This window comes from Halyomorpha halys, unplaced genomic scaffold, assembly GCF_000696795.3.
Source record: "Halyomorpha halys isolate HHAL.00 unplaced genomic scaffold, Hhal_1.1 Scaffold624.1, whole genome shotgun sequence".
NCBI lineage: Eukaryota > Metazoa > Arthropoda > Insecta > Hemiptera > Pentatomidae > Halyomorpha > Halyomorpha halys.
Window position 1 is genome coordinate 260,552 of NW_027106861.1, and position 26,021 is coordinate 286,572.

Below are 26,021 nucleotides of genomic sequence, written 5' to 3' on the forward strand. Positions count from 1 at the left end.
AAAAAAAAATGCAACGTAATTTATTCAGTACATCGCCATAATCAAAGATAAATTAAGAAAAGATAACACAACAGATAAGTTGAGATGAGGACACTCTGGATTACTCTTGCGCAGGTGTTTGGTTTGTGGGATTTTAAGTTGTTCAATATGAACAGTCCTGCGCTTTTTGGGTTCTCTAATGCTCTCAATAGTTACTACATTATGTTCTCTTATTATTATCACCCTGATTGGTCCCTCGTATCGCTGTATCTCCTTACCCCTGTTTGATCCCAATTTTCTACATACAATTGTCCCAATTTTAATCATTCCCATCCTATCTGTGAGGTTCAAATTCTCCCGAGCTACTCTCCTGGTTTTTTCCCTCTCCAATTTTCCCCGGACTTTTTCCCATAGCTTTTTCCTAGTGACATGATTGTTGCTTATCTCATCACCGTCCCCCGCCGTGCCCTTGTAGTCCCGTCGGATTCCACAAAGCCCGAAAAGGATCTCAAACGGCGAAAATCCCGTAACGGTGTGCACCGAATGATTGTATGCCGCAATTGCTTTTGGCCACGTCCATATATATATATATATAAAGTGTTATCTGTCATATATTGACAAGCGGCAAAAACACTATCTTAGTACCATATTATAAATTAACAAAAATTTTGGTTTTGAAAAAAATATTTATTTCTTCTTTACTAGTATTGAGAACTACAAATTTATTTTGACTTCACGTATTAATATAAACAGCTCTCTCCTCTTGATATCTTTATGATTTACATTTATTCATGTTTTGAAAGTATTATATTATCACGTAAGTAATTTTGTAACAAAAAATTGTTTAGGTATTTTCTCAAGATTTTATATTTATAACCGATTTGATAAACATTGGATGATTTCATAAACATCCAAATGACTGGAATCGGAGTTTACTTTTTTTTATATTAAAACTAAAATGCTACTAGCTTTGGAACTTAATAAAGCATTATTCAAAATCTTAAATTTTGATAATGCTGTCTCTTAAAGACAGACGTGTTATAAACGTACATTATTAATATAAGACAAGAAATGGCATAAAAATATTTCTTTTCATAATTTATTTATTGTTATTTACAACTGTATAAAAATATATAAAACAAGTAAATTTGCTGTAAGTGGTATAACGACATGATACAAACATTTGTAGAATCTACCCATTAATAAAACTGCAATAACATTCCAAAAGGAGATGGATCTCGAGGAAATCATCTTTTCAGACGCCTAGGAGGATGAAGGAGAAGACAGGTTAAAAACGATTGGATTTGGATGGTTGGGAAGTTTATCATGGAAGTTTATCTGGTTTTGGCTAAATCGGCAACATATGGAACATTGAGATTCTGATAGATGCCTTGATTAATGAAAAAGTAAGGAGCATTAAAGATTTTAGACTGTCAGAATTGGATTCAGTAGGAATTCGATGGTTTAGTGGAGCCCCAAGCTCAACGCCTTATGTTCAGATAGGCCTTATAATATCCATGTAGACTACTCTTTTGTAATGGATTGGAGGTTTAGACCGTTTGTCTATTAACTGTTGTAATAGTCGGAATCGACCAGCAGTGTCTTTTCAGTCTTGTATGAGGATTCCATGTCAGTCGTTTGTCCAGATGTAGTCCTTAGTGACAGACCTCTTCTGCAGGAATAAGTGGGGTATTATAAAAGGATACTGTGGGTCAGGCGGTCATGGGTTTACGACGAAGGGTAAATGTGATTTGGTGGGATTTACTGGAATTTATTTTAATCCTCCAGCTTTAGCACCATTCTTCAAGGGTGGTGATGTGGGATTGGAGGGTTTGGGATACAATGGAACGATCATTATTCACTAACAATAAACATGTTCCATCGGAACACATGGTGTGGATAGTGTTAGGATGGGATAGGATGTCAGCTGTGAAAACTATATAAAGAATAGGACCAAGAATACTACACCAGCAGACTGAGGAAATAGGGATGAATAAGCGCTGTTGTGATTTACTTGAAATAATCTGTCGGAAAGATAAGAACGGATAATGAGGAAATTCGTAGGAGGTAGGAATTTACGGAGTTAGTAAAGCAGTCCTGGGTGCCACCCTCGGTCAAATGCCTGTTCTACATCAAGAAAGACTCCCGAGCAGTACATTCCGCGCTCCAATGAAGATGAGACATCAACCACACGATGACATTGCTGGATAGTGGAGTGGTGATCATAATCCAAACTGGTGATCTAGGATTATGTTGTTGGGATCTAGGATGGGATACAGGTGTTTGGATGAGTTTCTCACGGATTTTGCCCGATAGGTAACAGAGAGATAGAACGGTAGGAGGATCGCTGTTCTGGCGGTTTTTGAGGTTTGGGAATCATTTTAATTATGGATTATTTCCATGGGTCAGGAAAATATGTGGATCTGAGTAAAGCATTGTAGATGCTGGTGAGGAGATAGAACTGTCCCAAATGAACTCCGTAGATTGGTTTCCGGACTTGTTGAGAGTTGATGTGAGAGTGAGGAGGGGGTTTTGTTAGTGACAGAGCAATATTAAGGTCCTCAAGTGGTCTTGGCGAGTTTGAAAAATAAGCGCACCCTTGACGAGTTTGGAAAACCCGCGCTCTTTGCGAGTTTGAAAAATCTAGGCCCTCTAATACCCAGGAACCTGAACAATTTTTTAGAATTTCTTTAAAATTGCTATTTTAAAATAAAAATACTGTTATAAAAGAAAAGCTAAACCTCAATTTAAAAATAAATTTTAATTTTGAAAATGAAAATGTTTTCATGGTTAATTTTGCCTTTGGTGCAGAACATTTCACCATTCACTAGCTACGGCCAAGGTCGGTGGCAGTAGGTCCTGTCATGTAGTCAAAGTAATTAAGTTCAGTAGTGTTTTGTGTTGAAGTATTAATGACCGTTTTATCTGAAGAAGCATCTTCGATTTTCTCATGTATTACCCAGTTGTCTTAAAAATCTTCGTTGTTTCTGTCTTCTGTTAGATCAAGTTCAAGGTCTCTTTCCTGTCGGGTAGTTTATTAAGAGCTTAATTCGAGCTAGCTTCTAGTAAAGTGTTCTCATGCACTGATTGGTCATATTTACCCTTTCCTATGATTCCATAAAGATACTTTGCTCGGATTTTATATTGCGAAAGAACCGGTTATGAAGGGTAACATTAGTTGAAAAGTAGAGTAGCGAAAGAATTGAATACAGTACTTCACGTAAAACCTTATCCTTGATATGTTTTGAGATCTTTGGAACTAAGTACTGGTTCTCTTGGGATCCTATTAAAATAATAAACATTAACTAAAGTAGGTAGGGGTCGAACTCACACCCCAACGAACCAATCCCTCAAAGATCATTGCATCAACCTCTACGATCTCTTGAGAAAATTAAGGGAACAAGACTTTTATTTTATAGTACTATTATGATTTTATTAATAGTTTTAACTTATACCATCTGTGTTTTAGTTAGAATGTCTAATTCACCACTTTCTAGCTCAGTGTTGTGGAGAGAGAGGTTTTTTAAAGGTTTTATTTACTATATATTGGTTGTGATTTCAGGGAGTGGTGGAGTATGGTATCCTGGTATATTTTTTATTAAGAATCATTGAGTGATGACCAATATAAAGGATATTAAGTGGAGAGTTAACATTGTTATATCATCTAGGTAAGGATATGTATTAATTAAATTTATGTATATTCTATACTATGGATAGCAATACATTTACATTAGTATCAGTACATATATATTAGTTTATTTAGTACACTTACTAAGCTTGGGTCAAGTTTAAATAGATGTCCATTTTCAAAATATATTGCTTCTACCTTCTTTTATTTAATAAAAATAAAAAATTAATGTTACTTAATTTAAGTTTGTGATATATTACATTATGAATTATTTAATAATTAACTCTACTCAAGGGACAGCTGTGCGATTTAGGGCATAGGTCTCAGAGCACTCGATTTGGAACATTAAGGGTTCGATTTCCACCTGGGTCTCAAACAAGGAATCTTGACAATCCCACTTTGGTTAGTATGTGGTGGCAATTCCGATGTTGGCAAAAAGGACCGGGAAGCCTACTTGCCGGCCTAGTTTCCCCCACCACATATCAATACTCAAAATGATATTGTTAGAAGTCTCACCTGTTTAACTTTAAGTTATTTATCAATTTTTATTATTTCACCTACTTTAAGATGATAAAAATTTGGAAATAAAATAAAATATTAGAACAAAGAAAAGAAAGTTTTATTCTTGCTCTCTTCCCTGTTATTATTACAACACTAATACTAAATTTAAAAAATAGGATTTAGTTAGTGGTCAAAGAATATTTTTACTTGTACATTTTGAGTTGTCATCTCTTTGATGACTTTCATCCCTTATAGATAATGGTTTGATTTATGAACCTTGCAATTGTTATGATTTAAACTTATAATCAGATGAAATTTCCATTTTTTGTTTATTATAGCATCTACAACTGATTTTTATTTTTCAGAGACTTGTCGAGAGTTTTGGAGCCTGTTGTTTATTTGGAATTGTGGTTAACTGATGGATCAACTAAGTGTCTTGAAATCCCAGTATCCAAATTTCATACTTTGAGGCAAAATGTTGCTCTTCTTTTAAAAGAAATTGATGTAATTAACCGAAAAGGGACTAATATTATGAGAATCATTGGACCTTCTAATTAGTGCAATGATATAATATTTATATTTCCTCAAGTTTTTGAAATAGATAATAAATATATTGTATTGTATTTGGTTGTTCAAGGCCGATTTAATGTAAAGGTCTAAAAAAATAATTTGAATAAATTGAGAAAACATTCTCGTATTAACTAAGTGTAATGGGCAGCACACTCTGAGACTGGGTTAGTCTGACCTTTTTAAAGGCATGTAATAGATAAAAAGGAATGGAGCAGGGTAGTGCAGTGCATTGCTTCTCTGTATACTATACACTATTTTACTTTAAAAAACAGACCAGTCTAGTTTCAGTTGGTGCTGTGCTTAAGTCTAAATATCTATAAAAACTATAACATCTATTTTATTATTTATTGTTACTTGAAAATGTAATTACATATGCTTTTTTTTCAAAATATTTAATAAATCATAGTATAAAGCTATCATTTTGACTATTAGATGATTATCCTGATAGTGCGATTTATTATCATAAATATAATTTCATTATATTCTTTAGGTTGCTAAAATTTATATTTATAACTAACTTATGGTTATACTCGTTGATACCAAACATCATATCATAAACCAAAAAATACACTTAAGAATTTGTATTCCCTCCAACTATACTTGGCAGACTCATCAATTTTGACTAGTAACTATACATAGTTTTTATTAAAGTAATAAAAAATTGGGGTGAAATAACAAACTTTTTTTCTCCTCTTAGGCTCTTGGACTATTAGATTTCAAAGTTTTTCCAAAACCGGAAAGAGCCTTTACACTAATTGCAGGTTTTAGTTTACTCTAATGTACAAACAGCTAAACCACCTATGTTTAATAGTGAAGATTTTCCTACTTAATTTTGGAAATGGTTTCCCTTTTTTTAAATTGAAATTACCCGTTATTTGAGAATCTCCAAAAATCGATAGTAAAATTATAAAATTTTTCATGAGGTGGCTAAAGGAAAGGGGCCCCTAAATATTGTTAAAAATGTCTCCCTCTAGTGTTACTGCTTGTCGATGAATCCCACCAGGGCCCATTTTCATAATAAACTACAAACTAACACTATTGTTCTCCTATTGTACTAGGTACAATTTGGCTTTCTTGTACTATACTGATATCTATTTTTGTAACTATAATATCACTTATAGTTGTATCATGAAACAAAAAGTATTAGAGTTTGTGTTCTTGTATTTATGAACTAATACTGTAAATTTCCATTTCAAAATTGGGCCCGGAGATTGTATAGTGTTTAAATTTGAAATTTAAGGTACTCGTTATTAACACAAAATTTTATGTTCTACAACTTTTATTTGAAAGATTTTTAATTAAAACACCCGTTTCGAGGGTATAAACATTTGAATGTCACTATACTAAATTTCTTGCCAAAGTTGGTAAAAAATATTGTTTACCTGTATATTATATATTACATTATATGAAATATATAGTAAGGAGGAGAATTACAATTGTGGAAAATTTTGAATTATAGATTTCTTCTAAAATAAAGGTTTTGATGAGGCTAAATAACCAAGTCTTGCAAAAAGTTTGGGTGTTTTTTTTATAGGAGGGTCAGTGGAAATCATCAAAAGACAGGAATAGGCCTGTACCTATCCATGTGTGATTTTTTTTTTTCCTAAAATCACATTTCTACACCTGTTCCTTCCTTCATGGGACCCGTTGGGCATTTGTGGGGGGAAATAGTTGAGTGCCTTTGTGGGGACATTTGTCAGTCATACTTCAATTCTTGTTCTTCCAAGTTAGGCACTTATTCCAGCCTTCTATTCCGCTCTCAACCTGTTAAGGATAATTGTGGCGAATTTCTTCATCACTGCTCAATATTAGTCTGAGCGCAGCATATGGCTCACCAAGATTTCTGGTGTGATATAAATTTCACGTAATATCTCTAATTTGCTTATTCTACTTAGCCTATGAAAGCACAAAACAAGTCCTCCACTGTTTCCTAGATTACAGGGTATTTTGCTGTGTTGTCAAATTTAAAGTGGTACAAGTATGGTTTAACCATCCATGCCCAATCAACAGTTTCGTAAAATAAAAACCTAACTTACCATGTCAATGATATACCAACATAAACCATCAACCTGTTGGTCCACCTTCCAGAATATGCAGCCTTCTAATGCTGTTGCTATTGACTGATTGTTTTTGAATGCTCTTCACTTGAAATGCGAGAACGTCGTCTATAATACCTATTTCTTTTGTCAACAGGAAACTTTCTGCCTATCACAGCACACTACTTAATGGAAAAAGTACGAAATGGCCTCAATGAAACCGTGAAAAATATTTTTTCCAGGTTGAAAATACATTTCCGAAAAATAAGAGTAGTAATAAAGACGTATTATACATTATTGGAAAGCCAAAATTTTTGGAAATAATAATGTTTAACTTAGAAAGTTGCTGAAAGTAATGGAGAATGACGAAAAACGCCTAAATTAAATTTATGTTCTAATAAGACCGTGCAGGTGCATACGCATTGTATCAGTGTGGAAATAAGAACTTCAGTTTGTATAGCATTTATTGTTTTTATAATTTGATGTATGTAAGAGCTTCAATTTCTGCACATTTATTATTTTCACAATTTAATAAGCAAAAACTTTCAAAATGGATAAATATCTAATACCTGAACTGATACAGCAGACAAACAGTGGATTCATTGGGAAAAAAACTTTTTCAGGTACTTGGAAAACATAAACGAGGATAGTAAACTGCAACTGTTTACTAACTATGTTGCTCCTAATATTTATGAATACATTAGTGATGTGATATTTGATGCTGCTATAACAACACTTGAAGCACTAACTATACATAAAACCCAAAAATGAAATATCGCTAGGCACTGTTTAGGAACCAGATCTCAACATTGTGGAGTCCATTGACCGGTATATGCAGATTTTCAAGCAATTAAACAAAAAATTGTAATTTTAAAGCAGTTTCTGCCAAAACATAGAAAAAAATTTATATAAGAGACACTTTCATCACAGGTTTAATTAATCCCCGCATTCAGCAGAGATATTAAGAATTAGCTGAACAACAATCTGCATCTTATTCAATAATCCTTTATCCTCCAAGTGCTGCTACTAAAGAAGATGATACTGCTGCTATGCCTACCAGGCCATGTTACTTCTGTGGATCTGATTGGCACCCTAGATCTTCCTGTCCAGTCAAGAATGCTGTGTGTACACAATGTGACATTATCGGGCATTGGAAACGTGCTTGTAGGTCGCGATCTAGACTTACTATGAACAAGTCTCAAGAAGCTTACCCATCAGCCCCTTCTAGCTTGCTTGACAATACAATGCATTCTGAAATAACAAGTAAATTTGAGGTGAATATCAAACTTGGCGAGGATTTTTACTGAGATGTACCATTATTGATCATGAACAATCTCTTCTGTGGTACCATAATTGGGCACGATATACTCAAAAGCCTCTCCGTCGTAGAAATTTATTTTCATGGCTCTTGACCGGCTTTAAAAGTGTGCAGTGTAGCCCTAGCATATGTTGAACTCGTATCTATATTTGGAAACTTATTGGAGAATTGTAGGTCAATAACGACCAAATTAAGGAAGCACTGAAATAAGGAAACTAAGTTCATGATTGATGAAATTAACTGACTTCTGGAGGAAGGGATAATTGAGCCAAACCACTCACTATGGCGAGAGAGGTGGAAAGAGAAAACCGCGTATGGTTGTGGACTATTGAGGAACTATAAATAGGGTCACATACCCTCTCCCTAAAATTGAAGGAATAACCTCTAAAGTCGCAAAAAAAACCAAGTATTCAGCATCATAGTTATAAAGAACGTGTACTACCAAATACCCATTATAGGCTCCGAGAAACAGTATAAATATTCAAAGCCGCTGGAAAGTTGTATCACTTTCTTTGTGTTCCTTTTGGAGTAACTAATAGGGTTGCTTCTTTTCAGAGAGTGATTGACCGCATCGTACAAGAAAAGAATCTTGAAGTTACCTTCCCTTATTTCGACGATGTAACGGTATGTGGAAAAAATCAGGAAGATTAAAGTTCTTGCTTATTAAAGCCATTATCTTGTGGCTTATAATTCTTTTTAGATTTACTACAATCATGTTGGATAATTTATTTGTGGATCTGTGGCAACACTGTCTCGACCACGTTTCCTGTATAACCTGACACATTTTATATACGTTTTAATGTCTCTTCTATTGTTCCGTTGCGTGTTGTTACTGTGTTCAATAAATATTGTTATAACTCCATGACCTGTGTTATCTTTTGCCCTAAACTATAGAATCTTAGATTCAACAAATCAGTCCTTTTCATCACTCTGATTAATTTTTCCTTGACCAGTTATTAAATAATTTTTTTTATTTTACTTAAATAATATGTATGAGCTTTGCAGTTGACAAAATAACCATATAAAATTATTCTTAGATTTTCAATATTGAATACATAATAGTTTAGTGTTCAATAAATAGTTAAAAGCAGAATGGATATTTTAGGTAACTGTTATATTTTTGCCATATTTTTTCAAAAGAAAAATATTAAAAATTTACATCGAGAAATATTAAAACTACTTTTCTGAAAATAATTGAAGTCGGTTTTCAATAGTCACGTCAATATGTTAACTGAAAGGCTCGGAAAAATTAGTGTGAGAAAATATTCTCACGGTAAGTACTATAACAATATTTGTTCTAAAAGGAGCAAGGATGAATTTCAAGGAGTAAAGTGCTAAGTGAAAGTTCTATGATGAAAACGTTCCACATTTTTTAACGCAGTAACATAAGTAATAGTTGCAGGACTGTATTTGACATAAATAAATTGATGTGACCAGATTTGCAGTTTCATAGCGGACCAATTTTATTTTTATAATGAAAAGAGGTACGAACAAATTATAAAAAAAGTACTGCGTAAATAAACAAAATATTTAATTAATTAAAAAAAAAATTAAATGAGAATTTTTTCATTAAATGAATATTTTTAATCACTATATCATTTTCATAAAATATATTGGAAATTTTGGGAGTAAGAAATATAGCAAACTTCATAATTTTCATAATCGCGTCTATCCGTCCACAAATTAACGAACGATATAGTATTTAACAGCTATTATTATAAACAGACTATCATTATAAACTATAGACATCTGGCACATTTCGACAGACACTGACCATAGAGGAAGTGACCTTTCCTTAGTATTCTATATCAATGTAAAAAAGCAAGGGTTGACACTTAGGCAGCTACAAGCTGTCATCTCACCATGGACTTGCATCAGTATAACTTTTTTATGTTTAATACATGTAAGTCAGTTCTCACGAGTCCTTAGTTCATGAACGCTTACCGCCAATTTCTGGGAAGCCTGGGCACCCTGTTGCTAGTCACGCCTTTTTCCCCCACCCAGATATTTATTTCTAATTTCATAGGCTCTCTAGGCTCCGCCTAATTTCCTAAATTATCTGATTGGTCCAAACTCCTTCTCCTATTTTCACTATTCTTCCTACCCCCTCTTCTCAAGTGTACATATATATTTCCTAGCACTAGATAGCTAAGTTAGAAGAGAGACACACTGTAATAGTAAGAGTAATATGTAGTTCTTGTAAATATGTTAGAATAAACTCATTTTAGTCTTCACTGATTTTTATGTTATTTAATTCACATGACGCGGTACAGTTCGGCGCAGCATCTTTCAATACAGAGACTAAGAGATTAGTTTTAAAATATCTAAAAGGAGGATACAGAACCTACAAAAGTACAATTGGCTACCTTATCTATATATGTAAAAAGGATGGTCGAATCTTTGTTCACAATAAACTTTTGGATCAAGTTTATATATATATGTTCCATTTCGCCATGGGAAGGTTTAAAGATGATGAAATCCACGGATTCTTCAGTAGAAAAAAAATTAAGAACAAAATTAAGCGTAAGGCTCGAGGTAAAGTAGGTCAGCAAATTTTTTTTGCAAAAACCAAGTCATATTCGTTTTTAGCATAGTCTCAAAATACCAAATACCATTTTTCAAAGAAATTAAAAATAATAAATTTTTCACATCGATTTATTCCGAGGATTTTTTTTTTCCTCTGGTCACTATTTTTTATATAATCGTTGATAACTCCTCTTCGTTTTATCTGATTTGCACATTAATAGAATCATTGAAAAGCTGAATGTCGGCTCTTTCAGCCTAAATCGTAGATTTAATTCCCTTGTAGGGATGAAATATGGGTTTCAAATAGGGAGGAAAAAAATCATACAATTTAATTTATATCTCCGGTTCTGATTCGTTTAGTTAGACTTACGCGCGTTTTTTTTTTTTTTTACAAAACGTCCCCTTTCCCAATGGTGAGGTTTTAAAGATAACACATCATCGAATTCTCGAGTAGAAAAAAGTTATGAACAAAATTAAGCGTTTTTGGTTTGTAACTCTGAATTGCATGCGTTTTTTGCACTGTTATTGTACACCAATCGATTTGCCTCTTGCTTAAGAATAAGAAAAAAGCAATACTGATGGAATCAAGCTATACTCTATATTTACGAGAAGTTTTAAAAACATAATGTTTGCTTGGAGGTAAAATAGGTCAGCAAATTTTTTTTAGAAAAGAGCATTTCATATTCCTTTATAGTTATATTTAAATATTATCTCTTTTCGAAGCATCAGAAAAAAAAATTAACTATCCCCGTGTTCCTTGAGGTGCTAAAAACGAATGTCATCTCATATATTGGTTCAATTCAGGTTACCAAATTATAATAATAAAGTATACGTAAATGTTTAATTTGAACTAAATACAATAATTTATATCAAACTACCAATTGTGCTCATATAACAAAGATAGCAATAGGGAAGCATTGCTGGGTCAATTAGTGATATATAAAGCTGAATGGTTTATGAGCTTGAACGCGCTTATCTCAGGAAGTACCCGCCCGATTTAAAAATATTTTTTGCTTTGGATTGACCGTTTATTGATAATGGCTTTATATCATTATGACACATAAAAGCGTAGCGGTAGCAATATTGCAAATAACACACCTAAAGGTGCGTTTCTGTAATCACTGTCATGGCAACTTCATATCAGTAGAAGATAAAGCTCAATATAAACTTTTTAATAATCATGAAAATATTGTGTTCGTCTTGATATTTTGCAAATACAATTATGTTTACATGAAGAATAAATTCATATACCATAAACCATTTTAATTAGCTAGTTTTCCCGAATTTTCAAAGTTACACTTTGTGAATTATTTATTTATATATTTTCTTAGTGCATTTATCATATGATTAAGATTAGATCTGGAATTGATTAAATTTAGTTTTTGGAGGATTGGTTTTAGAAACGTTATAGGATTGTGTGTTATTTATTATTGGGAAGACGTCTTATATATCCATCGAGAGGTAATAACGTTCAATTATGTTATAATGAGGCCGCCTGTAGCCGAGGAAGTTGAGGCGTCACCTCAGCAGCCCCGAGTCTGCAATGGTGCCCGTTCAAATTTCTCTCTAGCCAGGGGGAGGGATTAACTTTTATTTCGTTGTGGACTCCACTCCCACTCTGGCTTATAGGTTAGTTTCCTGCAGGATAATCTTACAGTATTTCAGAAATGACCAGGTAGAGAGTAAAAAAAAAAGTTATGCTGAAGTGTTGTGTCCCCAACTTCAGCTTATCAGCGAAGCAACGCACAATTTTCAATTTATTGATAATAATATTATAATATTTTATCCGTTGGATATCATAAGGGAATTGAAATACATATTTATATGACTAATTCTGGTATTTTATATGTATTAGTGGTTTTATAAATTTGGAAGAGATGAAGGGAAAATAACATTGTGAAGAATGTTGTAGGGTCATTCGACGTCAACTCAACAATTTCCCCTATTTTATTAAAATTTTGCACTAGTATCGTTTAGGTAAAATGTTAAATTTTAAGGAGATATGCCCACTCGATACACAGCTGTTAAGCCATCATAAATGTGCTAAAAATCTGAGAACAGGTTTTGGAATTGTAGAAGCTTCCCTAATCTAGCTAGAGATATGGGATAGATGCCATTTTACAGTATATGCTATGTCCTTTCTTATGATACTGTAACGACCCTGTTGCTATCTGTTGGTCACCACACTAAAAGCTAAAATCCCCGACGCTTATTTTGTATGGCGCACAGTGACTTTCTTAGTGTTTCACAATACCTTCGTTGCTCTATATTCCAGAAAATCAACGAGAAGCACTCCCTGGGAGTCCCAAAATACAGTAGCCATGACCTTTCTTATTCACAGCGTTTGCAAACACTTCCCTGGTTTCTTGGTGTGTGTGCGCCCATTCCATCGACTGCTGTTTTGTTTCACAGTTAACATGCTTCGCCTAAGTCTCGTCCCCGGTTACGATACGATCCAGAACTGCATTTCCATTTGTGCTGTATTCTTGGAGAAAGGTGAGTGCTCAAAAAAAATTTGAGGTAACCAAGCTTCTCCACCACAATTTGATGCACCAAACTCCGTGAACTTTGGGGAAAATGTTCCAACAGTTCTGTAATTCGTAAACACAAATTTTGTCATTGATTTGCATTGCCAGGTCATCAGTCACAAGGTTAGACTTACCACTGCGGTCCTCGTCGTGAACACTGGTACAGCCATTTTTAAAATCAATGCACCATTGCCTCACTCGGCTTTCACTCATTATCCCCTTCCCGTAAACATCACAAAGCTGACGATAAATTTCAATTGGCCTGTTGTTTCCAGCCAACAAAAACCGAATCACAGACCGTACTTCACAAGTGGCGGGATTAATCTATTGCAGGGTACATTTTGACTCACAAAGTGAGGAACGCAGAGACCTCATGCTACAACAGCCGGATGCGTACTGAATGTAGAAACTTTCAGACACCAAGATGGCAGCTCTACGAAAGGCCAAAACGTCTGTTACTTTCTGGACAGCCCTCGTATTTTGAGAAAGAGGTATTTTATCCAGCTTGAGAACCACTCATCTTACCTTTTCACTTATCCCAGTTGATTTCATGTCAATGAGAAAATTCAGAGCGCGCCGCTGAAGCTTGTTTCATTTTAGCCCAGAAGGACGACCAATGAAATTTTGATTCAATAGTGTTCAATGGAAATGAGCTTTTGAATAGGATTTTTTCATTTCCCATGACGTGTTTACATCGTTATTCTCTCCCCCTTCTGGACGGTTTTCATAAAGATTTTTACACATAATAATTAAAAAATGAATAAATACATGCATGTATCAAATCAAGTTTGTTAATTTAAATGAATGAAGTTTAGTAATACAATTCTATCCTCTACTTATATAGTATCTTAATCATCATAGTAATTATCATAGTATTTTAAAAATTGAATATATACACACACACACATGTATATATATACATAATTTGAATTGAATTGACTATATGAATATGAGGGCCTAATAGTATTTATTCATTTTTTAATTATTATATGTAAAAATCTTGTGGATAAAGAAGTTGGAGGGATGTCAACGTTGTTCCTTCATTTCAGGGCCTAATCAATACTATTGACATTCTTTGATATTTACCGACGGTATGGGGAAAATGTTGCTCTTTATTGTTAAGAGACTTAAAGTCCTCAAAATTTGTTCGTAATAACATTGGTATTCTTTGATATTAACCGACAGTCTGGGGAAAATGTTTTTTAATTTGACTAAAATTCAACATTTGTTCGTAACAATGGCCAACTTCTGTATAAGCGGCAGGAGCGTATATTCGGCAGAGGGCGAGCCTATACCAACTTATAGTACAGAATTTTTTTAAGTTGGTGCTGACGCCCCCTGGGATGCCCCAAGCGAATGCCACTACCTCAAAACATTAAAAAAGGGAGGGGGGAAAATTAAAACAGGAAATTGACAATGCATTCCAGTATTGGTTTCTTACAATTTTTTTTTTAACTTTCTACATACTTAACCGCTCATGGGATAATTGTAGAAACACTTGTGTGTTTTTTTTTTATTTTACTGATAAAAAAGTTCGGTAAACGTTGTTATCGCGTTCTGTATAAGTGACTTTGAAGTTCTCACCTCTGAAGTTTGTTTTGACTATTAATTCCTGAGATTCTTTAGGAGCACTCCATTTAAATTTTTAGTGCTTGATTTTGTTTTTTTTTACAGCATGGCGACGAGTGAGTTTGTTACTAATACTGGAATGAAAGCAGGGATTTGTTCCGTTTTATGGAAACAGCATAAATTAACTAAGGGGATGCCCAAATACAAAGATGATGAAATTACTAGAGAAGAAAGTGAAGAATTTTTGAATTGGACGGCCCAGATGTTCACACAAACGTTAGAACAATCCCCTTATGTATGTTTGATAAGCAGTTCAACCTCTGTTTTAGAAAAGTAAAATTTTATTCACTCTCTATCAATCATATTTGTTTTAAAACGTTTAATTCATGACCTTTTTTATCATTGTTAATGTATCCTACAAGATCTCATTTAAAGTAACTGAAATTACAAGTGAAGTAATAAAAGTGATTATAATTTAACCTGGTACTCTTCAGTCCTCCACCATAATTTTAATTTCCAAGATGGGCCACTGCTGTGCTTTAGATATTTCATATTCAGATTTCTGACTCCCAGAATCCATTTGAATCATTTTCACATAGTTTAGATATAGAGCAGGGTTTACTCAGCTTTCATGATATCTAGATATCTAATTGAGTAGCTTCCACTCCAGGTTAATCCAAATTCCTTCATTGAGCTTAGTGGAGGCATCATGCATTTAGCACTCCAAGATAATAAATTATAGGTTAATTTATTAAATAGTATTTTTATATATTAATTTTGTTTTACTATGTTTAGCAATAAATTATACCACTTTGTTTTTTAGAGATTAGATACTTTTTCTGTTGAACAAGTTACTGAACTTTGCACTTTCTTCCCTGATATTCTGATTGATTTGATCTGCAGTCAGAAACCTTACACTTCCTTTACAGGATATGTAATATTTGCAGATGTTTCAGGTAAGAAATCCAGAACAAATTGTGTTTCAAAGAATTTTTGTCTTTGAAAATCAATTAATCCCCAACTTTATATTGAATAAAATATTAGAACCCTAATATTTATGGGATACTGTTTCACCAAACAGGCTCCAACTGTGGTTGTTCACTCTAATTCAAAACTCACATTGGGGGTTTGTATACCCCTTTTCAGTGAGCATAGCCAATAAAAGTCAACAGCTGTGATGTAATTAGAGTAGTAATAATAATATAAGTAGATTTTGAATTTTCCACCATTGGAGCTTGTTTAGTTAATTAACCAGTGAGAGTGGGGTGGTACCATGAGTAAGGCTTAGAGCTCTTATCTCCTGACCCTCAGATCAAGTCCAGCTGTGGCAGATAATTGTTTATTTTGATATATCAGCCATGGATCAACCTTAGATTAGCAGCAGGCCCTCCTGGTGGGCACACAAAGCTTCTTATAAGTTAGTAACCTTTAATTCCAGAAAAACCTGTCTTTTGAGTGTGATTTATTTCCAAAACACCATTGGACACCCATTAATATAGAACTAGTGTTTTCTTTCAAAGCACTAAACCAAACACTAAGATCATCAGGCACTTTTCTCAGACCTGTTTTGGAAGGACTCTACCAAATGGGTTGAAGATTGAATCACTCCTTTTCTAATTCAGAGGGGATACTCCATTATTTTATTTTCCGACAAAAATAAAAATTGTATTCTCTGTGCTCTTCTCAAATAAGCCCTAAGTACTACTACGAGTACCTAGGCCTTTGGCAACATTCCTTTTATGCCTTTTTAACTAATGGTTGTCTTTTTTTTAACCTCATATCAATTGCATATTCAATGTTTAATATTTATTCTATTAATTCAAGAAATAGACCTAAGGTTTAATTTCATCTATGGGTAACATAAAGACTGTCCTTTTCTTTTCCATCTGATAGTTTGGTGGAGACCTGAACACTTAGTAGGCTTAGATTCTGGAACCCTCTTTTAATCCAGGGAATGCAGGTCCTGGTGCTAATTGATTTGTATTCAATAACTTACTAAGCCATTTTTTTCCAACACACAACCCCAGTTCCAATGATGAGGTGCACATCATTGTAATTTTCTCAGTAAGAGACCCCTGCCCTATCCATCTTGTTCCTAGATATATTGAACTTGTAAGTTTTGTACTCATTTTGAAAGTTTTTATATTGTGTCTGGAGATAGTTGATTAGCTTATTTTTGAATAGGGATAAAACATTCTGCTGTCCAGATTTGAATTTAAATAAAATTGGAACTGTCTGATCCAGAAGATATTGAGGAGGCTGTTCAGCAGTTAAAAACGTAACAAGGTTTCTGTGGTGGACGAGCTTCCAAGTGAATTATTCAAGTATAAATATGAGGAGTTGGGAATTTTTCAATATGGTTTCCAATTTTTACAATATGGTGAAGGATACATGGCATATCGAAGAAATTCCAAATGAATGGTACAAGGCAATAATATGTCCAATATTCAGAGAAGGGTGATGTGCTGAATGGTCATAATACATATTATTCTTAACCGCTAGAATGTTTTCAAGAACACTTCATTTAAAGCTCCTTTCTTTTGTCGAGTATGAAATTGGGCTCATCTTCCAAGTTTCATTAAGGAAAAAGATCAACAAAAAACCTGGTTTTCTTGTTGCAGGACATTTTGGGGAATGCTAGAGAACACAATACCCACCATCCCTTTACTGATTTCCAGAAAGTCTAAAATACTATTACTAGAGGTGAACTGTATCATGATTGACTTTAAATGGGATAAAAGTAACTAGTAACTTCATAAAAGTCTCTATGAAGAAGTTTATTGCAACTTTCGAATTGAAGGTGACACTTCTAAAAGTTCACACATATCTGCAAAAAGAATCATGACTGATTTTCTAATGGAGAGTCATCTCTCTCAGTATATGACATAAATATTTCATGGCTTTTGTTTATGGGTGTATGAAAATCGAAGGCCCAACCCACTTCTCCTTGGGTAAGAAAGAAAAATGTCACTATGCTTGGGAGGCTGCACTGTACTAAAAAATGAAAGGAAAGTTAAACCACTAACGAAAATATGTGCTTAGCCTGGAATAAAAAATAAACTTTTTTAGTACTATCAGTGAGTTGTTATGGAGATATACATAATATCCCATGGCTTCTAATAGCAGTTATAATAGTGGTATTGGTAATGGAATGGTGGAGGGGGGAGGGAGAATTTGTCTAACAAGTGCATTGGGTTTATATCATTTTTGCTCATCTCTGATGGATTCCGAGAAGTTTTCACCTCATGTTAACTGGAATGGGAGTTTCATTTCTCAAAACTGCTGAGAAATAAATACTAACCACCATAGGTAAGAGTCAAACCTAAATCATTTTGTATCAAACATAGACAAAAAAAATATTTGTCTATAAAAGAGGAGGAAGTTATGGATGTTTAGTGTGTCCACCATTGTGAGATCCATCCATCGATCCCTTCCTTTCATATGAAAGACACTCTTCACTCTGAGAAGCTTCCTTATAACTTGCAAATCAATCCCTTCACAATAAAAAGTGGATGTATAGAGTATTTCTTTTACAGAAATCCTTTCCATTTGTTAACAAAGAGGAAATAAAACTAGTTTTGCTACTGGAATTTAGTTAGTAAGAAGTATTGAATGGCTCAAAATATTATTTTTATTAATAAAGTTTTATTTCTCTAGTCTTTCTGCTATCAGTTAGTTAATTTGCAGTGTGTGTGACTGCCTTAATTCATATATGAAATCATTGTTTTGATTGGTGTCTTGACAGTTTGTTAGGATATACATAGCATACAAGATTTATCTGTATGTTTAAACTATATCTATCATATAAATACCCTATGTGAAGATAAAGTGTATGCATAATTTTTATTAATAAAGAAGTTATGAAACACTGTTGCCTAATATTTTCAGGGTTCACAGCTCTCTGTGAGAAATATGCAACTTTTGGTCATTCAGGGGCTTATCATTTAACTGTTACATTAAACAACTACATTGGAAAGATGGTCAGTTTAATTTATTCCCATGGTGGAGATCTTATCAAATTTGCAGGTTAGTTGAAAATTAGAAAAATATTGTTGGAAGCATTTTATAGAAATAATGAATGTGTTTGTTATTACCAGGAGATGCACTTTTGGCTGTTTGGGAATTTCATTATTCCGAAGAAATATTTGTCGGTATGCACAAAATTGTGAGGTGTGCCATGGAAATTCAAAATTCTTTGGGTCATTATCAAACAGATGTAGGAGTTCTCTTGAAAGGTATACTTTTTTCTCTTCTTATAATTGTTGTATTAATAAAATTTTAGCACCAAAGAGATAATTGGTTCGGGAGGTATAGTTAAACCAAAGTCACACAGTAATAACATAAGCTGTTTTACTATATACTCTTCTAATTAATTACTATGTGGCAGTATATTTTATTATTGTGTATTTCCACCCCTACTCTGATCATCATCGCTTCATTTCATCAATAATTAATGATTTTTCCGACATAAAAAAAATCTGTTGTCATTACACTACTTTCCTAATTCTCTTGGGGTAAAAATATCTACAATTAATTAAATTTCTTTATGTAAAAATTATAGATGGTGTAATATATTTATTTATATCAATCAATTGCCATACATTTCTCCCTCCCACCTCATGGGTTAATTAAGTTTATGCATTCTAAAATCATCAGTTTTCCAATGTTATATTATTATACATCTATTTCACTTTTTCACAGTGAAGCTATCAATATCACTGGGATCATTTCTCTTTGCTACCATCGGATCAAAGCAGAACGCTACTTATTTACTTTATGGTTTGCCTGTCTTAGAAGTAAAAAAGGGTGAAAAATATTGCTCATCTGGTGATACTATTTTGTCTCCAGCAGCTTGGTCTCTTTTAGACCCAATGAACTATGTTTATGAAGAAGTAAAATCAGGTTACGTAAAGGTATATCAATGTATATTTTTTTTATAGAAACATGATGTTTTATTTTCTTAAAATTTATTCAGATAAATCAGTTTACCAGGTCAATTATGAAAGACGATAAATACTTAACTCTTAACTTTGATCATACGGATACATTATCTTGTTGGCCTCAATTTTCCTCTATTGAGCGAGATTAACATTGCTAAATGAGGATGTAGAGATCCTAGAAGACAGTACTTTTGTTTGAAATGGAATATTTATTCTCAAAATAAGTTTCAACTTATTGCTTGACATGCTCTTCTAGTGAATGTTTTTATCATTTGTCTTATTCCGGGATTCGAGATTTGTGAATCGATCAACATGACTGTATACAGTACGTCAGAAATGAGATAAAATACACATAATTGAGCTTTATCTTGAGTGCTAATTGTATAGAGTGGGTCAGAATGAGATCAAGTAAAATGCCATAGTTGATTTTGATCAACCATTTTTCTATTGTTATATAGAGCTTTAAGAAGATTTTCATATTTTTTTTTTATTAAACAGATAAATAAATTGTTAATTAAGGACTATAATATAGTTTTTAGCAACATTAAACTTTTACATGCTACTGCAAGGCTTTTTGTGGACTTTTACCTGTGAATTAGCTGTTCCAAGATCACACCTCAAGATTCTACTTGCTGCACTGTGAGTCCTTAAACTGGAGAAAAAGAGTACATCATCTCGTCTTTAGTCGTCGACTGCATAACTTCATCATAATCCAAGTTGTGATCTTCCTACCTCAACTATCAGCTGCATTATATGCTATCCCCTGGTTGATCAGCAATACGGGGCCTATTAAATATGTGTATGTCTAATTTTTTTTGTTTTATTACCTTGCTTGTACAAATGGAAATTTCCTTATTTTCAGGTGAGGGCGATATTATATGATCCCATGAAGTTTCAACTGCCTACAAGAAAAACAAAAAGTAAGGTTATTACTTTTTTTAGAAAAGAAGTTTTTTAGCAAACATTTATATTCAGTATTTTATTTTGTGTTACTGGAAATATTTGTTAAATATGGAAATTTGACCAGTGACTATACAGTGCCCTTTTTGTTGGGCCTGGCAAGAAGCATTTCCCAACCATTTTGAACAATGTGAAACTGCTTGTTGAGTCACTTCTAATAGTATAAGTGCAAATTCTTTTTGTGCTTGAGATAAATGTTCCTTCAATAATAATATATCTAATTCTATCTCTTTGTACACTTTAGACCTTCCACCACATTCTTTGACTTCCCAGTCAAACATCGTTTTTAAACTTTTAAAACCACTCACAACTTCTCATACTGAAAGCTGCCCCACTATATGCTTCTACAAGCAATTGATTTCTTCAAATTAAAGAATTAGATTAAAATTCCATAGTTAGTATAGTACTTGTTGTTGTTGGTTGGGGCTTTTGGGCATAAAACCCTAAGCTCATCAACGCCCACATTAGTATAGTACTTATTCGACACAAAACTTGACATTTTCACTCATAAAAAGTATATGATGGTGATATGGAATCACTATTACAAGATTACATTATCAATTCAAGATTATGTTGTTACTAGATGACCTAATTATTACTAATTTACTATTACATTTAAAATCTGACAATTTCAATAAAACCTTCTGGTAGAACCATCTTTTTTGTCAAATGGTGGAAACTTATTTTTACATCCAATATAAACCATTAAGCAAGACATTAACAGCCTCCTCTTTACTATTGCAAATTAGCAACAGAAAAATATAGCTAATTCGTTATGCCTAATTGGTTTTCCATAGCTTTTCTTTCTTTTCAATTTTTTTTTTTAATTCCTATTAATTCTGTATGGATCAACTAAGTCTATAAAGATATTTTTTCATTTCTTCAATGTTATTACCTACTATTATTTCTTTGAGTTAGGTAATTATCACTTTTTCACCTACAGTTTACCAACTATCTGTAGAGTTGAAAATTTTTTTAACTATTTATTGGTTACTATTATATCCTTTTGGACTAATCTGTGCTATGTTTGTCTTGGTTTTATTGCAGAAAATAGGTTTTATTATTTTGTTTGTAAATAAAACAGTAAATGGCAACACTATTGATGGCGTCTATTAGTGGAAACATACACTCTCTGCCTTTCTTTATAAAACCCTCCCTAAATTCCACAACAGGTTTCCCTTTTTTGGTCCCTGTGGGTTCCAATGTAAATTCTTATTTGAAAGCACCATTATGTTTTAGCAATGTGTCTTCTATCCTTTCCCATTTCTTCTTGCTTATTTCAAAATTGATAATAATCTATTTCTCAAAAGCTCTTTATTAGAGATATAGGCCATCTGATTCCTGCTAGTAACCCTCAAATGTTATGCTAAGATATGTTTCTCATTGAAATCTCCCCACTTATTGAGTTTTACACCTTTTTTTCTGGATTTACATTTAACTATTGTTGTTAAGATATTATTTAGGACCTGATTTATTTTCAGACAATAGGATTCCTTTACTTTTGAAACCATGGAAACTTAAAGAACAATATTTGGAAATGCTCAAGGATGAACTAAGCCTTGTTGAGTCTAGTAAGTATAGTACTTCTTTATTGTTTATATACTACTATTTGTTTATTGTTTATATACTACTATTCCTTTATTGTTCGCAAAGGTTATCATTATTATAACTTATTTTATTAATTAATTACTAATTTGTCATACAATGTTGGACGTTTAAGGGTTTCAGCATTACTATACAATTATTCAGCAATATTGATTTTACATTTAAATAATGGTATTTACTACAAATTGATTTTTGTATATAACAATATCATTGTATGTCCTAAATTCAATTAGCAATATAATTAAATGCTGCTCAGCTAATAATTTCTGATTGCTCATATGCAGTGGAAAAGATCTTAAAGAAAAGGAAATGAGTGATAAATTAGCTGATCATTGGATAAATAGGAAACTAAAAAGTCATCTGTTGTATGTTGCATATCAATACTAAGAAAGAAAGTTTTTTTTGTTTTTTTTTTGTATTGAATGATGACTTTCAATGAAAGCTGGATTTAGTTTAAAAATCTCAAGTGCGGAAAATCGGGAGTTGACCCAGGTAATATATAAATATCAACTGCACAGTCCAATTGATTTGGAAGGAAGGCTGCATTTGGTCGGATCAGAAAAGTGTCCTCCATACTTTCAGTACTTTATCTTCTCTAACCAGGTTAAATCATTAATACGTTTGGCTACAATAAAAAAAAAAAAAAATTGAACTAGGCTTTGATCATAAAAAAGAAAAACAGAATTGGCCAGAAGACATACCAAAGTATTTATTATTTACAAACCCACTCCGAAACCATCTAAATACAAGGTAAAGGGTCTTGCCTTGGAAGTATTAACCCTGCATCGAGAGAAGCAAGAAGTTGAACTCCAATCCATCCTCTGATGGAACTACACTCTTATAGCACCTTGAGCCTCACCGAAGCTCTCAAATTTATACATTACTTTCCTTTATAAAGATATATTGTTATTTTTACATATAATTAATTTTTGTACATACTAATTAGCAATGTCGATAAAATAATAAATAAACGATGCCATAATAACTCACGAAACTACCTCAAGCAGATAAGATAAGACCACTTCAATGTCACAGCCGTATACACTAGGCCTATAAATAAGGGCCTTAAAGAAGCTATAATTGATGATTGATCCACATCTCTCCTTTTGTTGGACCCAGCGGCTAGTTACCCTCCTGGCCTACATACCTCCTCCATATCTCTTGGAAGAGTACCCAGTAGGATGGCTAGCTACCCTCCAGGCTTGCATACCTCCCTTGGTCCTACAGGAATAGTACCCGGTAGGACAAGGTTACCAGTTGTGCTACCCTTCAGGCTTGCATACCTCCCTCGGACCTACAGGAATAGTATCGGGTAGAATGAGGTTACCATTCTCTGGGATATAAAGGTTGTCACTCCTTAGTCTCATCCTATTTAATCATCTTCCTTGTCAAATACCTTACCTTTATAAACTGAACACGCATTGTCAAGGCCTTCTAGACAAGCACAAGCAGAATCCGAAAGGAAGTAACCACCTCGACCCACTCAATTAATGATACGCATTTCCATTTAAAAATTATGAAGTGAAAAATTGGGTTTCATAATGATTTATCTTCATCATCATAATCCAATTCCTCTATCATTGGACAGTGTGGGGATACCCTCTATAGAGCTTGGACCAAGTGCCCCTCTCCTTTGGCTCTAGTCCAGTCCTCGCTTCCTGAATGCCAGTCCAGCTCTATTCCTTTCTTTGTTTGTAATTTTTAATATTTCAAGGACTGTAGGGTATCAGCCCAATACACCTGAGTTAGGTGAAGGGATTATTTTTTCATAGCTTTCTGACAAACTTGTCCATTCTGGGCTAGTTCTTAGGGCAGGTGAGGTAGAAAATTAATATTAAATATTGTTCTTAGTTATTTAGAAGCAATGAGATCTATTCTTATTATTAATGGAGGAAATGTTACTAGCAGCATACTTTATTACTTGGAACAAAGTACTGTTGATGGTTCTCTTGAAATTATACTTATCTTTATAATTTAAAAAATTCTCATTATTAAAACACACACAAATTCATACAGTATATGTTTAAGTGATAGGGGATATTTTACATCAATAGAAATGGTATTAAAAATATTTTGTCATGCATAAAATTTAGACATTGGTGTAGACATGTGAATGGTAATAAAAAAATTTATATAAAACTAGATTTTTACAGATTTCTATCTGTATAAACTCATGTTAGGAGTTTTTCCACAATATTTTGTGTGTAAACAATGTAACATTTATCTCTTATTTAATACCTTATAATATAATTAAATATTCATTTGGTTCCAGTGAGGCCTATTATTTTGAAACCGCAACTAAAAGAACATGTTGATGTCCTTAGACGCTTTGTTATAACCCCAGTAGTGCATCAGGTATCCTTTATATATACAATAATACAAACTTTATTATAGTGTATTGTACAATAATACATGTATATCATTATTGATACTTAGACCAGATATTTGAATATCACCTACATTCCCTCCCCAAAGGTTACAATGCCAGTGGCTCTATTTGTATTTATATAAAATAATGTATTAATATTATTATTTTTAAAAATGCATGTGAAATGTTGATCATCATACAGAATATTATGAGAAGTTTTTCATGTTTGAATTTCAGATTCAAAAAAGTTCTTCTGCAGAATCTTTAATTGAAATGAGACAAGTGACTATACTGTTCCTTAACATTGAGCCCAAAGATTTAGCTGCCACAAAAATAACACTACTGGCGAATGAGGTTCATAGAACCGTTACAAAGTAAGTGTTGCTATTTTTTATCTATATATTACAAATGAAGGTATTTTTCTACTTCAAATTTGACTATAGAAAAGAATAGAAGTCAATTAAAAGGACTTTACCTAACCTGATTTCATCTTTTCATTTCTTTGAAAACTATCTTATAATTTCCAAAATCTATTATCTGCCATAATAATAATTTTTGGTTTCCCATACTATGGCAAAATTGCTATGCTATGTAACACTAGTGAGTATTACTGAAAATGTCAGAATTCGGTTATAAATAAATAGTAATTACCAACTTAAATACAATGATGATGAATTAATGTTAATAAGTATAAAATATTTTTTTTGTTCTTGATCTCTTAAAATGTGTATTTACTATACCATAAATATTTTTAAATCTAAAGAAATATATTGTTGGAAGATAGTCCAGGTGATGGTCAATAAAATTACCAAAATAGTAGAAAATAAACTATTTATTGTTTTTTACTCCACAATTTTTTACCCCATTTTGCTGGGCTTCGTCAGGGATAAATGAAAACAAGATACTAACATTGTAAGAATTAACAGAACATTAAAATATCTAAAAAAAATTATTTTGTTTTATATAAAAGAAATTATAATAATAATTTAAGGAAGTATACATATAGGTGGATTGGAAACTAGTTACTAATAAACACAGCCAGGTGTGATAGAATTTTAATTACAGAACTAGAGTAATAAAATTTAGAAAAATACTTGTCAGAAATAGTTGTAGATATGGTAAAGAGGTTAGTGTAAAAGGTAAACAGGTGAAGTAAAAAAATAGGTGAAGTAAATGTGGCAAAGGTGAGTTACAGTAACAAGTAAAATGAAGTATTAAGAAAATTAATAAAAATAACGAATAAACAGAGGGGGGATTACCTGCCTTGATTGCAAAAAGGATGACAACTCACAAATTAGGAAAGGGAAGATGCAGGTATAAATTTCCCCACTTCTTTGCTAACCGTCAAAAAGGGTAAGATTTTTTATTTTATATATATATTGTAATATGCTCTTTTTTAGTAAATAGTATATTTTGATGTATAAAGGGTTTTTAATATGTTTTATTTTATGTATCATTTTAATATTGTTCATTTGTTTTGTTTATCCAAAAAG

The 26,021-nt window shown here is 32.8% G+C and overlaps 1 protein-coding gene across 13 annotated transcripts in view; it reads left to right on the forward strand.

The window, feature by feature from the left end:
- Positions 1–11,899: 11,899 nt before the first annotated feature.
- The window catches only part of LOC106684836 (adenylate cyclase type 10), a 53,556-nt gene continuing 39,434 nt past the window's right edge, over positions 11,900–26,021 (forward strand). For 7 of the 13 annotated variants that reach the window (XR_010842812.1, XM_014427123.2, XM_067045162.1 and 4 more), the window contains exons 1-10: positions 11,900–12,019; positions 14,761–14,950; positions 15,479–15,611; positions 18,544–18,681; positions 18,753–18,890; positions 19,357–19,568; positions 20,458–20,515; positions 22,037–22,126; positions 24,433–24,515; positions 24,766–24,902. Coding sequence is in view for 12 of the 13 variants with exons in the window: in XM_014427123.2 (XP_014282609.1) it covers positions 14,762–14,950; positions 15,479–15,611; positions 18,544–18,681; positions 18,753–18,890; positions 19,357–19,568; positions 20,458–20,515; positions 22,037–22,126; positions 24,433–24,515; positions 24,766–24,902 (1,178 nt within the window). In the remaining variant the exon portion in view is untranslated. Of the gene's footprint in view, positions 12,188–12,264; positions 13,055–13,100; positions 13,578–14,760; positions 14,989–15,478; positions 15,612–18,543; positions 18,682–18,752; positions 18,891–19,356; positions 19,569–20,277; positions 20,395–20,457; positions 20,516–22,036; positions 22,127–24,432; positions 24,516–24,765; positions 24,903–26,021 lie in introns of those variants that run through there. The other 6 variants (XM_014427124.2, XM_014427125.2, XM_067045161.1 and 3 more) reach the window with 6 other exon arrangements.